The sequence below is a fragment of the Archocentrus centrarchus genome, chromosome 14 (genome assembly GCF_007364275.1).
Source record: "Archocentrus centrarchus isolate MPI-CPG fArcCen1 chromosome 14, fArcCen1, whole genome shotgun sequence".
In the NCBI taxonomy this organism is placed as follows: Eukaryota; Metazoa; Chordata; class Actinopteri; order Cichliformes; family Cichlidae; genus Archocentrus; species Archocentrus centrarchus.
In genome coordinates, this window is record NC_044359.1 from 20,780,740 (window position 1) to 20,795,990 (window position 15,251).

General features: G+C 40.2%; 1 protein-coding gene across 2 annotated transcripts; it reads left to right on the plus strand.

Annotated features, from left to right (window-relative positions):
- The first annotated feature begins 3,949 nt into the window (after positions 1-3,949).
- Positions 3,950-13,092, plus strand: mepcea (methylphosphate capping enzyme a). Of its 2 annotated transcripts, none has more exons than XM_030747260.1 (5): positions 3,950-4,230; positions 4,889-6,746; positions 9,795-10,013; positions 10,147-10,270; positions 10,382-13,092. In XM_030747260.1, the coding sequence occupies exons 2-5, from the start codon at positions 4,935-4,937 to the stop codon at positions 10,414-10,416; spliced, it is 2,190 nt and encodes a 729-aa protein (XP_030603120.1). In that variant the 5' UTR covers positions 3,950-4,230; positions 4,889-4,934; the 3' UTR covers positions 10,417-13,092. The 2 variants fall into 2 exon arrangements, with proteins under 2 accessions (XP_030603120.1, XP_030603121.1); XM_030747261.1 differs by lacking the exon at positions 3,950-4,230 and adding an exon at positions 4,247-4,507.
- The last annotated feature ends 2,159 nt before the right edge of the window (positions 13,093-15,251 follow it).

The following is a 15,251-nucleotide window of genomic DNA, read 5'->3' on the forward strand; positions in this document are numbered from 1 at the left end:
ACATCTAACTAAAGAGATTTGCAATGCTACCAAGACTACTGTAATTTCTGAGTGATGTATATTAGCTAAACAAAATACAGTTTTATACACATGTATCACAAATGTCACTAAACTATTTTAATGCATAAAAATCTTTGATTTAATGTAAATAACATCTTAGTTTTCTCGTTGCTAAGAGAAAAAAAAATAATGCCAGGTTTTTAGAGGAAAAGGCTACAGTTAAAGCTTGCAGAGGAGCTTATATTTATGCCTAAACATTTATAATTGTTGCATCTGCTTTGACAGCAGCTTTCCAAAATGTTTCTGGGTCTGCATCTCAGTTCAGAGTTATCATTAAAGCCCCTGATAACCTGGAGAAACCTGGTACGACAAAAATTCTGAGCTATGCTATTAGTGAAGAGACAGCAAAAATATCTTACAAAATCAAACATTCACAGATTTCTTGAGAGACGCTAGTGTTTCCCAATGTTTCACTGGAGGCATGTTTTACCTAAAAGCACAAGTTGCCACAGCAGCAGATTGCAGTGCCGGGGCCTCTCTCTGGCTGAAACGAGGCCGCTCTGTTGTTTGCACTCATTAGTCATACCAACCACAACCTGAGAATTTCTCATGACTACAAAATTACCTTCTCAAAAGAAATGTCTTCCTTAATCTATTTCATTCCCAAATAAGCTAATTGATAAAAGATAAAGTGCTAAAGTTTTAGGTTTCAAATCGCTGCAGAACAACAACAGTTACTACCATGCATAAGGCCACAAGAAAAACCAAGAGAAAAGATGCACAGAGTGAAATGAAACACTACCAAGGTGCATTTCTGCAAGTACAAATGCTGCCCACAGTGTGCAGAACAGCCATAGTATTAAGGTCGTGTTTTGTCTCCACCTTCTGGCTAATTAAAGGACAGCATCTCCAGTAAATCCCTAATGCTATAGCACCACCACCAGCACCCCAGCTCTTATTCTAAGGTACAAAAGACATAAGACTGGGAGACTATGGAAGCTTTTTTTTTACTGCCACTGAAAAAAAGCTTTTCTGCAACCCATAAGTCAGGTAATTAATTTTGGGTTGTGTATCTCAAAATTTCTACTTACTAATTCTAACTTCTGAATTAGTACCGGTACTTCTTTATTTAGAGGGGGACACAAGTTTCCTTAGGAGACAGAGAAGTAAGGGCTGTAAAAAGTTTTTTTTGGGTTAAGAGTTAACAGTGAACAATCCTTTCATATTTTAAGATGTAGTTACATTTCTGAATCTGAAATTTTGTAAATAAATTGGTCTAGATCACGAGTTTATGCATAAATATATAGTGCACATGCCATTATATTATTTATCGATCATTCTCTGCAGAGGGGAAAACGTGTTTACAGGCATTGCTGAATGACGTGTCTTCATTGTACCATATTTACATTTCATTTAATTTGTAACACAGTGAACCAAACTGAAAAAAATTCAGGGTATAATCTCTGGGAAAAGTCAACTGGACTTCTTTTTGTTTCTTGAAGACGTTTCACCTCTGGTGGAGAGACCCGAGTATTTAAACCGCCATGGGTGTAGTCCCCTGGAGGTGGTTATGACCCTCTGTTGTTCATGTGCATAATCTCATGTGCCAATGTGTGAGAAGAGGAGTGGGTCATTACAATCAGTGGTTTCAGATGAAAACAATTTAGGACTTTGCTCCATTGTTTCATGTGACCTATTGAGGTCACTGAAACAAAGGTGTGAATTGGGGTTGAGATGTCTGGGAAGGGAGCTCAGGACAGCACTGTAAGCTGGGGGAAAGTTGGTGATGTAATCCACCTCCTCTGTTCAATGATGGTTGTTCGCAGTGGACATAGATAGCTTCTTTTACTCCTCTTTCATGGGATGAACCAGCTATTGCCTTAGGGTGCGACTTGTTTTGAAGTACACTGGGATGTCATGCTTGGAGAAAATTCTTCTGAGTTTCTGACAAGCCAGCCACATAAGGGATGACAATGTTGTTCCTCTTGTCATTCTTATTCTCCTTAGTTTGTGCCTGATCTTCTTTCCTGTGCAACCTGGTTTATTTGATGAAAGCCTTAGACTTAGAGGGAGGGCTTTCTGCCCGGTGTTGCAGGGTCCTGATCACCCCAAGTTTGTGTTTCAGAGGGTGGTGGGAGTCAAAGAGGAGATACTGGTCTGTGTGTGTGGGATTCCTGTAAACTCCAAAGTTGCTTATTGAGGAAGATGGACGCCTCAGTTGAGGCTTCCATCTTCCTCAATAAGCACCACAGTCTAGAAATGGTAACTTGTTATCCCTGGTGTCCCCCCTGGTAAAACTTATGTATTTATCCACTGAGTTGATGTGGCGAGTGAAGGCTTCTACTTCTTGGGTTTTGATTTTGACCCAGGTGTCATCCACATATCTGTACCAGTGGCTAGGTGCCATCCCTTCAAAAGAACCAAGAGCTTTACTTTCCACTTCCTCCATGTAAAGGTTGGCTACAGTGGGTGACACTGGGGCACCCATGGCACATCCATGTATCTGTCTGTAGAATCCATCATTGTATTTGAAATATGTTGTGGTAAAGCAAAGGTCTAAAAGTGCACAAATCTGATCTGGGGTAAAGCTGGTTCTGTTTTGTAAGGAGTTGTCTTCCTGTAGTCGTTTCTGACGGTCTCCACTGCCTCAGTTGTGGGTGTGCAAGTGAAAAGTGAAACCACATAAAAAGACACCATGGTTTCATCTGGATTCATTACAAGATTATGGACCTTGTTCGTAAAATCTGTGGAGTTTTCTCAGCTGTACATCTGCATCTGAAGGAGAATGGCATCCTCGAAGGAGTGCCCTATGGTCACATTTTGGACAGGGAAGACAGATGGTTTGAAATTGGAGTAAAAGAAGCTATCTATGTCCACTGTGAAAAACCATCATTGAACAGAGGAGGTGGATTACATCACCAACTTTCCCCCAGCTTACAGTGCTGTCCTGAGCTCCCTTCCCAGACATCTCAACCCCCATTCACACCTTTGTTCCAGTAACATCAATAGGTCACGTGAAACAATGGAGCGAAGTCCTAATTTGTTTTCATCTGAAACCACTGATTATAACGACCCACTCCTCCTCTCACACCTTGGCACATGTGATTATGCACATGAACAACAGAGGGTCATAACCATCTCCAGGGGACTACACCCATGGGGGTTTAAATACCTGGATCTCTCCACCATTTGGTTTGAGAACTGAAGAAGACTTTTGGATCAGAGGTGAAACGTCTTCAAGAAACAACAAGAAGCCCAGTCGCCTTTTTTCAAGCTCCAGAGACTACTGTGACATGGATGGCTGAGAATCTACACAAACATTCAGGGTAAATGTTGGCGATTCACTTTAGGATTGCACAATTAATTATATATTATATATTTTTTATATTATATATAATTATATATGGGGTTTTTTTGCTTTAAAGGATTTAAAAAACAAGCTAAAAATATTAGAACGAAATATAGAAAAGGAAAACGTCAGCAAACTTTATAAAAACAAAGGGCAGGGTGTGCCGAACACAGGCTACCATTAAGGCCTACAGTAATATCTACTAGAGCTGCAAGACTGTACAGATTAGAATTTGACTTTAGGACTATAAAAACGAATTGACTAATGGACTACCAAAAAAGAAACGAATTTCAACTAACTTGGTTAATTTCTTAATCTATTAATTAAGGGGAACATAACACCGGAAAGCTAAGTGTTCAGTTTTGAGTGTCTCCAAATGTGCCGTGCGCCTGTTTTATTGTGTTGTTCCCTTTTTCATATTTTGTTCAACAATTTGGTTAATCAGTAAGGAAAGTACCCTTGGCCAATGTTACCTCCATAAGGAAGCTCATTATAATATCGTAAAGGGGAGTTCTCCTCACCGCCTCGCAGCCACCAGTCACAGGTCTCCGCCCCAGTCATTTTGGGCTACAGCTCGGAGCCCGGATGCGCCGCCATGCCGCCTCTGTCAGCGAGTAGAGTAATTTATTCACCAACCTGCCTCACACTGGCCCACTAGGAGTTGACTGAAGAAGTCGACAAGACAGTTTTGGGGCCACGGGAGCCTTTTGCTGCGTATAGGCCCACGCGGAATACCCGCGCTGTGCCCACTCGCGTGTTTGTGTAGCTTAGCAGTGTTGTGTTGATGTACGGACACTTGTGCGCTAGCTACGCTAACGTTAGCACGAGTGGAGAGAGTGCGGGGTAGTGACAGTCCGGCCGGAGGCGGGGAGAGCTACGAGGTGAGACTGTTATATTTTGATGGTGGTTGCTACACTGTTGACTGCGCGTGGCCATCTGGGAAATGGTATCACTTTCATATTTGTGACTCACGGTTTTAGTGGGGTTCAGGCAGCAGCGTATCGAGGTGGGTACTTCAGTGTTTGTCTAATAGCGCTTTCTAGCCGGAGTGAAGCGCAACGTTTATTCGACGTTTCAGTTTTGGCCCGCGATACAGAGGCTAAGAGCTAGCTTGCTAACTGAGGAACAGTGCCACACGGGGACTCCCAAACTTTTCAGGTCAGCAACCCCTAGGTATCACAATACAGATGTGATAAGGGTGTAAACCAGGAGCTTTACTGCGGGTAAAAGGGATATTTTTTTGTTCTTTTGTATTGTTGTAGCACTATGTTAGGAAATGACAGTGGACTATAAATAGTTATTTATTTTACTCCATCTTTATAAATACAAACTCGAGTGTTCCTTGGATGAGCAAGCGCCTGAACTTCCCAGAATGTCATGCAGTTATTTTTGTAGTAATGTAACTTATGCTACTTTACTATGTAATGTCTGTAATTACAGCAATGAGGAAGCTCCATGTTTAAAGCAACTTTGTCTACATAACTGAAAAGGTTTCTAGTTTTCAGTTTCCTTTAACAGATTTGTTTCTGTGACTTTCAGAAACAAACACCTTCTATGTCTTCATCATCTCTGGAAATCAGAAGAGATGTCTGTTGACGAGGATACGGCAAAAATGGGCAGTCCACAGCCCACTTCCACATCATCTCCGCAGCTCACCGATTGTACTGGAGGTTACTGCGATGTGTCTGCGATGATTGATGGAACTGCAGCCACATCTGAATTTGCAGCTGCTTTCCCTCTTCCGGGCACTGCTGCCTCACCAAAACACACCAGCACAACTGATGCGCTCACCCTCGCAGACAATACTGGACAGAGAGCCAGAGGGAACGAGAATAGCATCAATCGTAGGAATAGCTTTCATCATTCCAAACAACAGCAACAACAGACGAAGCTAACAAAGCGGCGCTATACGGCAAATTCTGGTTTCAAGCATCCTTCATCTGGCAAAAGGAGACGAAGGGCGAACTCTGAGAGTGATTCTGTCCTGCCGACCAACTTTCTCTTGGGTGGGAACATTTTTGACCCGCTGAATCTCAACAGCCTGCTGGATGAGGAGGTCAACAGGGCACTGAATGCAGAGACTCCCAAATCCTCTCCACTGCCAGCAAAGAGTCGAGACCCTGTGGAGATACTCATCCCTAGAGACATCACAGATCCACTGAACCTGAACAGTGGGATAGCTGACAGCAGCTTTTTGGTTTCTCCCTTCAAAAGTGGCGGAAGGAAGAGACACCGCAACAGACACCATGGAGGAGGAGGGAGTGGCAGTGGCAGTGGTGGCAGTAGTGGGATTTCAGCCACACAGATGACACTTTTAGAATTAGGAAAAAGTGAAGTTAAAACTGGCCCTTCCATGCCACTTCAAGGTACCTTAGCCTCATGTTCTGCCCTAGAATCCAACAACGAGTCCAGTAGTGTTTCTAGTGTTATAGTGGAGTTCCATGAGCATACAGACTGCAACTCTGCAAGCTGCAAAGAGGAGGCGACATCTGTATCTGTGGAGGATTCTGCTTCTTCCCTGTCAGGGGCACCGCACCAGCACACAAGCAGACGCAAGCGAAGGCGCAACTCAGGCAAAATGGAGCCCCCTGTGACCCATTCTACTCCAGTCGGAAAGTCTGGATCTGTAGACAGGCTTTGTGGGACAGGGGGAGCAAGAAATTCCTTTCAGACATCAAAAACTGGTCCCAAAACAGGCCCTGGAATACGCCAGCACCCACAGACCCACTCTCATACAAATCAGCAGAAGAAGTTCCAGTATGGGAATTATAACAAGTATTATGGATACCGCAACCCAGGCTGCAGCGAAGACCCTCGTGTACGTTTGCTTCGTCCAGAGTGGTTTAAAGGTAAAGAAGTACTAGATTTGGGGTGCAACTCAGGCCATGTAACGCTCTATATTGCCAAAATGCTAAGACCTGCCCGCATATTGGGCCTAGACATTGACAGTGGTCTGATACACGCAGCTCGTAAGAACATAAGACATTATCTGTCTGAGCTGCAGACCCAAGAGGCCAGGCGTGTGATGCAGGGCAAAAAGACTACGAAGCAGGAGGAGACAAATGGAAATGAGAGTCACATGGGCACAGAAAAGAAGCACAATGAAGCCAAGAGCAGGGATGAAAATGGGAAACCAGTGGAAGGAGAAAGTGGCCCTGCAGATGCTGCAAATGACAATGACTCGTGTCACACAGATGAGACAGGGACCCAGAGGCAGGGCAGCAAAACAGAGGAAATGGAGCCAGAAGACTGTGATTCACCCCCTGCTGATCATTCTGAGAGCTGCTCTTTTCCTGTATCCCTACGGATCTCCAGGGGTCCCATTGCTGCACCCCCGCTAACAGAAACATCCAAGGTGCAGCCTGGGGAGTTCCCTTCAAATGTGTCCTTCATCAAGGTAAGAGGATTTTTAGTTTTATTTTTTTTTTTTTTCATCTGGGAATATGGCTCAGATTTCCATGTTGTTGAATCTTGTGAACCTAGATGGTGGATTCAGAAAAATTAGACACTGCCTCTTATACAACAGTGTATAGAGTATAACAGTAACTGAATGAAACATTTATATATGCACCAAAAGAGTGGTTTTAAGAATGTGAGTTGCAGGACACATTATGAGGACTAACTGACCTCTCAAGAGAATTGGATCCAAACTGTGCACCCATTTCCTCTCATTGTGACCTTTTTTCACTATAAATCAGGAATATACTACTATATCTCAGAAAACCTGTTTTGGGTGACATCAACCTTTACATTTAATCATGTCAGTGGCTGATGTTGATCAATTTGCCACATCAGGTTTGCTACAGCTAAATATTCAAAGTGTGTAACACTGCTTGAAAATTCTTCCCAGAAACACAGAATAAAAGGACAAACTGGGAAATTATGCAAACAATTTACATATCAATTATAATAGGCCATGCAAGACTCAAGTGCAATGTCAAAATAAGAATAAGATGCAAGGTGATTCCATTGTAATAACTTCTAGATTTTTGGGCTAATTTAAATTTATAAGAAGGTTATTCCACAAGCGAGGAGTCTCAAGCTCAGTTATAATAAAACATTTATTTGTTTTGTTATAACTGATTTCTTGGTTCTCCTGGCACTGGCAGAAATTATTTAAAAAATAATAATAAAAAAAATAGCTGTCAGCCAAATTTCGCTTTTATGCATTGGCATCAGTTGAGAATTTCATACCTTCATGCTATAAATTAGGAGCAGCTTGCACCATGTAGTTTAATCTGGACAATTAGCATATTGTATCAAGTTAATACCATAATATTAATAAAACTATTGTGTGTTGCATGTGAAGTTGTAATTGCTACCAAGTGTTCACTGAGTCGTGATTTCCATTTGCTTTTAGTTAAAGCAATTTTATTTTATCCTTTGCTCCTTTTTAAAAAACAGTCACCTTTTTATCAAGTAATAAAAAAATATAATCTGGAGCATAATAACTTAAAAAGCAATCATACTATCAGCATCTTTTTAATATTACTTTCATGCTCTAGTAAGGATGCATTGGTGCAATTTTTATTTATTTTTTTATTTTTTTATTCAGCTCCTATTGTATTCTTATATTACCGTATGTTTCTGTGTCTGTTCGACACCTTTTGTGGGTGTGTTTGTTTCCAACTAGAGGCTCCCTGCTTTTAAGGCAACTAGTGTAGCTGAGAATTAAAAGGCAGAAACAGCAAAGAGCAAACGGACTGTTCTTAAATTTTGTTTGATATAACTTTTTAGAAAAGCTTTTGGTTGAGAATTTCCAAAAGCTTTTTTTCCTTGCCGTTTCAAAGAAACATGACTACCTTTTTTTTTTTTTTTACTCGTGACATAATAATGTAGTTTCTATCAAAATTTCTGATACCCACTGTCCTTAAGCTATACTGGCGTTTTGCAGCCATCTATATGCATTGTTAGACCGAGGGGAAGAAAAAAAACATGCCTGAGACTGCCCAGTGTACACAAGTTGGATTTAAGGAGGAAATGGCAGAATGCCTAGTATGTGTTTGACCAGTCAATTCAGTGGTTGCAAACACGAGAACAAAAAAATCCAAGGCAGTCTAACTCTTGAGTCATAATGGTATAAAGCTTTTTGTCATTCATAGTTTTCACCAGTGTGTTCTGGTTGGAAGCCTCATGATTGTCTGAAGTTTCACTGGAAAAATGCTGTGATCTATTTATTTATTTTAAATGATTGCCCCTAAAATCTAATTTGAATGTTTTATAAATAGTTACTTTTTGATGCTACTTTTCCATTTTTAAATGGTCTACTAAGAAAACAGTCTAGTTTTCCAAGTTCACAAACCATGTTGTTAGCTATATTTTATTTGAAGGGGAAGTCTGTTTCAAAGAAGACTCCCATGTTAAAATTGTTTAACAGCTTCCTGTTGTGATATACTGTGTAGACTGTAAATAAAAGCTGGATATAAGCTTCAGGTCTAAAAAGTGAAGCTAATGTGGAAGATCCTTAAACCTGCATTATATACCCACTATCACTGGCCAGCGGATTCAAGTCCTCAAAACAGGACTTCATAAACTAATCAGTGATGTCTTGAGGGCTGGTTCAATCTTTTTATACACAGTCCTTGCTTTAAAACAAAACTCACAAGATATTCAGTAGATGTGAGTAGGGCTGCAACTATCGATTATTTTAGTAAATGAGTATTCTATCGATTTATTAAAGTATACAAAACATTTTGATGGGAAAGGGGTCCTTCCAGTACCGAACAATCGCTAGTGCTAATAGTGGCACTCACTAGCAATATGTCTATGGTTATAGTGATCCCTTCTGGGAGCTGAAGTAGAGAAAAAAAATTACAGCTAAAATTCTCAGCACAGTGAACACAACACACAAACACGGCAGAGAGCGGTGGAGGTGTGGATAAACATGTCGGTGACGATCCACTTAGTGTTAAAAGGAATCCGTCACAGCAACGGAGAACTTTTTAGAATCTGTGGGGGTTTTTTTCTAACGCCTGATCCACACTCCAGTCCAGTAGGTGGCGGTAATGCAGCTCTAAGCTGGTTTGCCCACCGCTATTAAACCCACAAGAAGAAGACAACGATGGAGAACTGTAATGCTGTTAATGTGGGTGAAACGCTCCATTTGCATGGAGACACCTGTGCGCTGCAGAGTTTAAACAAAGCATTGAGGATTTTTTTTTTTTTTTTTAAATCAAGTTCTTCAAAGTTACTTGAGGAATCAATGCAGCCCTAGATGTGAGATTGTATTAGCAGGTTTATTTGTGCATCACTGCCCTCTGCTGTACAGTAGACTCCAAATTAAATTTAAGGCAACCCCCTGAATGCTCTACGGTTGAGTTTTTCAATTTCCAAGTTTTCTCAGCAGTGACCAGGTTTTAAAAAAAAAAAAAAAAAGTCTGTATTGCAGCCATAAAACTGAATTGCACAAGAACGGCCTAATTTTCTCACCTCTTCTCTCCTTTAGGCAAATTATGTACTGGAGAACGATAATCTTCTTTTGACTCAGCGGCCAGAATATGATGTGATTCTGTGTTTGAGCGTCACTAAATGGGTTCACCTGAACTGGGGAGACAATGGCCTCAAGCGGCTCTTTAAAAGAGTCTACAGACATCTCCATCCGGGGGGCCTTTTCATCCTGGAGCCACAGCCCTGGGAGTCCTACGTGAGGAGAAAGAAGCTAACTGTAAGAAGCTGAAATGACAGTGTTGACATTTGCATCACTGGAAGACTGCCTGAATATAAAACAGTAGTTTTAAAAATGTGGTTATTTGCCTGAAATGTAACAAATATTTTTCTTTTTTTTTCTCACCTAACAGGATAATATTAGCAGGAATTATCACAGCATCCGCCTCAAACCTGACCAGTTTTCATCATATCTTACAACTGAAGTGGGCTTCACCAGTTTTGAGTACATTGGAGCCCCCAAGTGTTCAGTAAGAGGTAACTATGCAGTAATTTTGCCACAGCAGACATATTTAGATTTTATTCAGCGTTTCAGTTTGAAGCCATGTTCATCTTTACTAATTTTTTTTTTTTTTTCCATCCTGAAAGGTTTTCAGAGGCCAATCTATGTATTTCACAAATGACTGCTCCTGCGTTGAACATCATTGAATGTGAGTAGCCTAAACCACCATCATGCGTTCAAGCCAGCCATCTGCACTGGACTACAAGGAATAATTTGGATCCTTAAAGCGCTCCGGGTTTTGATGCTGAAGATGAGAATCAGAAAGGAAAATGGGACCAAAAGTGGAATTCATTTTGTTAAGGACGCAGACTGTCAGAGAGATGTCAGAATCCTCTGACTAGAAATTATTGAAAGCGTGGAGTGAACTCAGACAGGACTCCGTGGGTAACCTGGAGCCAAAACTCCTAGTTTGGTCTGACTGTGGAAGAGGTGCACATCTGATCTGATTTCCATGGACTACTTCTAATGGTATTGATGCCTCAGTTTGATGCATGGCCATAACTTGCATTGGAATATCTTTGGCCATATCTTTACTTTCATGAAGTTTCTGTGCCATCATATTTTTACATCTTTTACATATTAGGATTGGATGATGGGAAGTCTTATCCAATTGGTCACCATCACCCTTTTTAACAGGTGATAGATGTTCATCAACTCTGTTGCATGAGCAAAGCTGCACTATAATACATGATTACAAAGCCATTAAAGCGATAATATTAAATCTTTTGAAAAGTAATGTTTTATGCTGTGCAGGACACTGTGCACAATATTTGTGAATGTAGCCCATACTGGCTGTTCCACTGTAACTACTGAAGACCTACAAATCCTGCCTTACCTGTTTGGATCAAGTTTAAACCCTTAAATGCTCTTGCAGCAGCCATGTAAGTGAACATTTGTTTGTGATATTATTTTTTTTATTTTTTTATAAATGGCTAAACAAGGTCAGTCAGCCATTGAGGCAATTTAACACTAATAGCCTATGTATTTGTCCCATCTTCCAAACCTAATGTGCTGCTTGTTCTTTCAATTATTTTGCAAAAGTTGCTGAATTAACTTTCATACATGTGACAGAGTGCTCATAATAGCTTGAATTTGACATTAGAAAAAGCACCTCAATCGCACAAAGACCTTAAGAAGTGGACAAATGGAGTGTCTGAATAAATAGAAATATTATGAATAAATATATGGCGGCACAATAGGAAAAGTTCACTAAGTGGCCAAAATGGCATCCAGTTTCATTTGAACTGAGATGACACCCAGTGTTACTATTCAGATCACAAGGACTATTTTAAGTAGATCTGTAGCAGGCAGTCATTGTGTGTTCTTTTTTTTTTTTTTTTTTTTTATAAGCAGTTAAGCCATAGCTGTACCTTAACTGCTGTCTCCAGTGTTCTTCATGAGGTGCTGACTGATACAACCGAGTGTAAAATTGAGGCAAAGGTCTATTTGAGGTCCTGCAGTGTCTTCAGTCCTGTGTAAATCAGTTTTATGGGTTTGTTCTCATGCCTGTCCAGTACTCTAGCAGTAGGATGAACAAAAAAAATACTTTTTTGGAAAAATGTGTTGCTTGAATAATTTTATTTATTTATTTTTTTTTAACCAAATTTGAATATAAATTGGCTTTTTATTGGACAGCTTACACCCTCACCATTTTAGTCTTTGACCTAATGGGGTCTGTTCAGTGTTTCCCACAGATATGGGTTCGGTTTGTGATGATGGGGGTGTTATGGGTGGGTGGAAGCGTTGAAAAGATGGCGCGCACATGCTTACAAAATGTTTTCAAGGTGCTCCTCAGTAAATATTTTAATTGAGCAAGTACATCCTCACAAATAAATAACAGAGCATCTCCAGTGAGTCCATCGTCTCACAGATGGGGCTCTGACCACAGCTGGTGCTCCTAGTTTAGCTCTGCAGCCTTGGCGAGCTCAGTGTGTTGCACACAATGTTTTCTGCCTGCTGCAGGTTCTGGTTAGATTGGTCCTCTAGCTTGCAGCGGACTTCCGGAGAAGGATAAGGACTCCTCTCCCCATCTGCAGCCCAAGACTGTGGTGAAGGAGTCGGTCAGTCTGCTGGATGAGAGGCCCAAGCAGCAGAATGATGTGGAAGGACACCACAACAGAGACTTGGCTATTGAGCAAGCTGGAAGGGAAACATGAGAAAGGCAGGGGCTAGCTGGTTAGCTGCAACTTGACTTTTAAAATTGGAGGGTTGGCCACTAGTGTAATTTATTATGGAAGGGGGTGTTCTCTTGGGTGACTGGAAAAAAATAAATGCTAACATGAGTCCCCAAGTATACTTGGGCAGCCTCTCTAAGTAATGGCTAGATGTGGGAAACACTGGAGCTTCAGGTAGCCTTTGCGATTGCATCTCTTAATCGGTTTCCATTGAGCACCACCCATCTGCAACCTTTTGTTGGAAGAGGCTGACACAGAAAATCTTCCTTTTCATGTGGTGGGTTCAGTTACAGCTTTGGTGTAATAGGGCAGGAGATTACAGATAACATGTTTCTGTTTTATTAAGTGATCAATGTAAATAAGTTTGCAAATTTTGTTCATAGTGGCCTGTATCATTTTTCAGTGGTTTGTCTTCCTTTGTTCTTTTTATAATGTTTGCTACCAGTTTACAAGTGAGTCACAGTTGTTTTGTTTTTTTTTTGTCTAAAAAAAAAGTTCAGCTTTGTAACAAAGGAAAATGTACTTTGCAAAGTTCAGTTTTATTTTTGCTTTGTTCTGCCCTGGCAGGCACATTGATTGTTGGGTTATTTTATTTTTCTTTTTTTATAAATTGTTTGAAAGGACTGTGTGGGTGCACTCTCTCATTTCACTTCATTTGACATGTCATAGATCTTTAAAAAAATATTCATAATAGAAAGTTTACTTTTTCCCATCAAACCCCCCCCCCAAACCAAGCTGTCAGAGTGATTAATCTTATATATTGAACCAGCAGAATACATTGTGAATTTCTGCGTGATTTAGCCTCAAGCTCAGTTGGTGTATCAGACAGAACACCGGATCACACCTTCCTGCTGTGCTAAGACAATCGGATTCTCAGGCCCACTGCTGTACTTTCAAGGGCATTTTGCTTTGTTTTATTAACAGCTGTTTTCCTTCTGCCAATCAGCATTTTAAAAGGGAAACAAATTTTAAGTCTAGGTTGTGCTTTGCCACCTTTGTTAAAGTTTGCACCTTACTGTCTTAGTGGTGTCTTACACATTTTTAACCCAGTATGCCTGACTAGCAAGTCTGGGTATCCAAGTGAAAGCATGTCTTTGCTGGAAGTGTGAAATTACATGTTGTCATGTACAGTGCTATATAAAATTTCAGAATCCCCTTGAGGTTTTGCACAAGTTGTTTGAATTCCTTTGCTTGGTTCAAGACAAATTGCACAGAAAATTGGGTATGAGTAGTTCAATGATAGGGAGAACTTTTACTGTCTTAAAACTTAAGGTGCTCAAGATCTCCTACTCAGGTTATAGCAATGCACAAAGATTGCTTTTTACTTCTTTTCTAGTGGGCAAAAAAAAAAAAAAATTGGATCCTCTAATTGGAATAATTTTTATAATCTTCTGGATTGAAGTCCAGAAAACAAACTATAGTTTTAAATGTGATAGAATCTTAAAAGTAAATACAAGTAAAATTGTGAAGTAAAAAAACTTTTTAACAGACAAGCAACCCAGTGAGTGACATGTATGGAAGTAACATACACAAACAACAGTGTTCTTGGTTTTATGAAACCCATTTATACAGATTATTAATCTGCTCTGCACTACATGCTTGTGGCTACAGACAACACAATGCTCACATTGTCTTTTGTTATAGCTCCAGTAAAGCTTGTGGTGCTAATTGGTGTCTACAGCCTGTATATAAGATTTGAGCAACATTAGCAATGAGTTACAAAATGACACAGCCATAAATTACTGCTTTTCATTTGTTAGAAGTTACAGTGTGTAATAGAAACTAAATACAATTGAACAAGCTGTACTTTAGGTAAAAGTAAATGTCTTAAATATATCTTTGGACCACAACATTGCATTAACTCGAGGGGTGTGTAATTTTTACTGGCACTAAAATTCACCTCAATGTTGAATTTGCACTGATATGAAACATGGTAATGAAACTAGTTCATGTTATGAGTTTTGCAGTTGATGCTTTACATGTACCTTAACCTTCATAGAATCAGTTTAATGGAAAAACTGATCAATACCCCCCCCCCCCCCCCCCCCCCCCCCGTCAGGGAATGTTTTACATTTCATGCCTCTGAACAACAAGATATATCTGAATGTTTCCATGTTTAACATTTTAACTGATTAAACCTTGTTCCAGATTTGTTGGTTCAGTATTTACTTATACATCACCATACGAGGTTATTCAATCTGGACAGGTTTTTTTTTTTTTATGTCTACCTTTTTGGAAAAAGTTCTTTAATTAAACAACAAGAATTGAACACTGATTGTGGTCCGCCCATAAGGTTTCTTATTGAAATGTTGAAAAGATGCATCATGGCAACTGGAGAAGTAAATAACAGCAACAGTCAAAGGTTTTACTTCCAAGAAGAATGAAACAAAAAAGAGTGGAAGTAGTAGCCAGGTGCTGCTAATGAAGTGCACTTGATCATCAGCAACTGTGAGCACCCCTATAAAAGCAGAGGTTTTCACAAGTTTGCTGCTCTGGAGCATTCTGGTGCGTGTTAACACAATCTTCCCAGGAGTGGATGTCCCAGCAGATTCACCCCAAGGTCAGACTGTGCAAATGCTCAGAGAAACTGCAAAAAAAAAATTCAAGAGCTACATTTCGGACTCTACAGATCTCAGCATGTTAAATGTTAAAGTTCATGACACTGAGAAAGCCTCTTCTCTAAAAAGAACATGGCATCATGGCTTACCTTTGCAACGTTGCATCTGAAAAAAAGACCACAGGACTTTTGGAACAATATCTTTTGGACAGACGAGACCAAAAT

Bases quoted from the DNA above. Each gene is read 5' to 3' on its own strand.
- mepcea (XM_030747260.1), top strand. From the start codon at position 4,935: ATGTCTGTTGACGAGGATACGGCAAAAATGGGCAGTCCACAGCCCACT. The intron at 6,747-9,794 runs GTAAGAGGATTT...TCTCTCCTTTAG, and splicing joins CAAATGTGTCCTTCATCAAG to GCAAATTATGTACTGGAGAA. The intron at 10,271-10,381 runs GTAACTATGCAG...CCATCCTGAAAG, and splicing joins CCCCAAGTGTTCAGTAAGAG to GTTTTCAGAGGCCAATCTAT.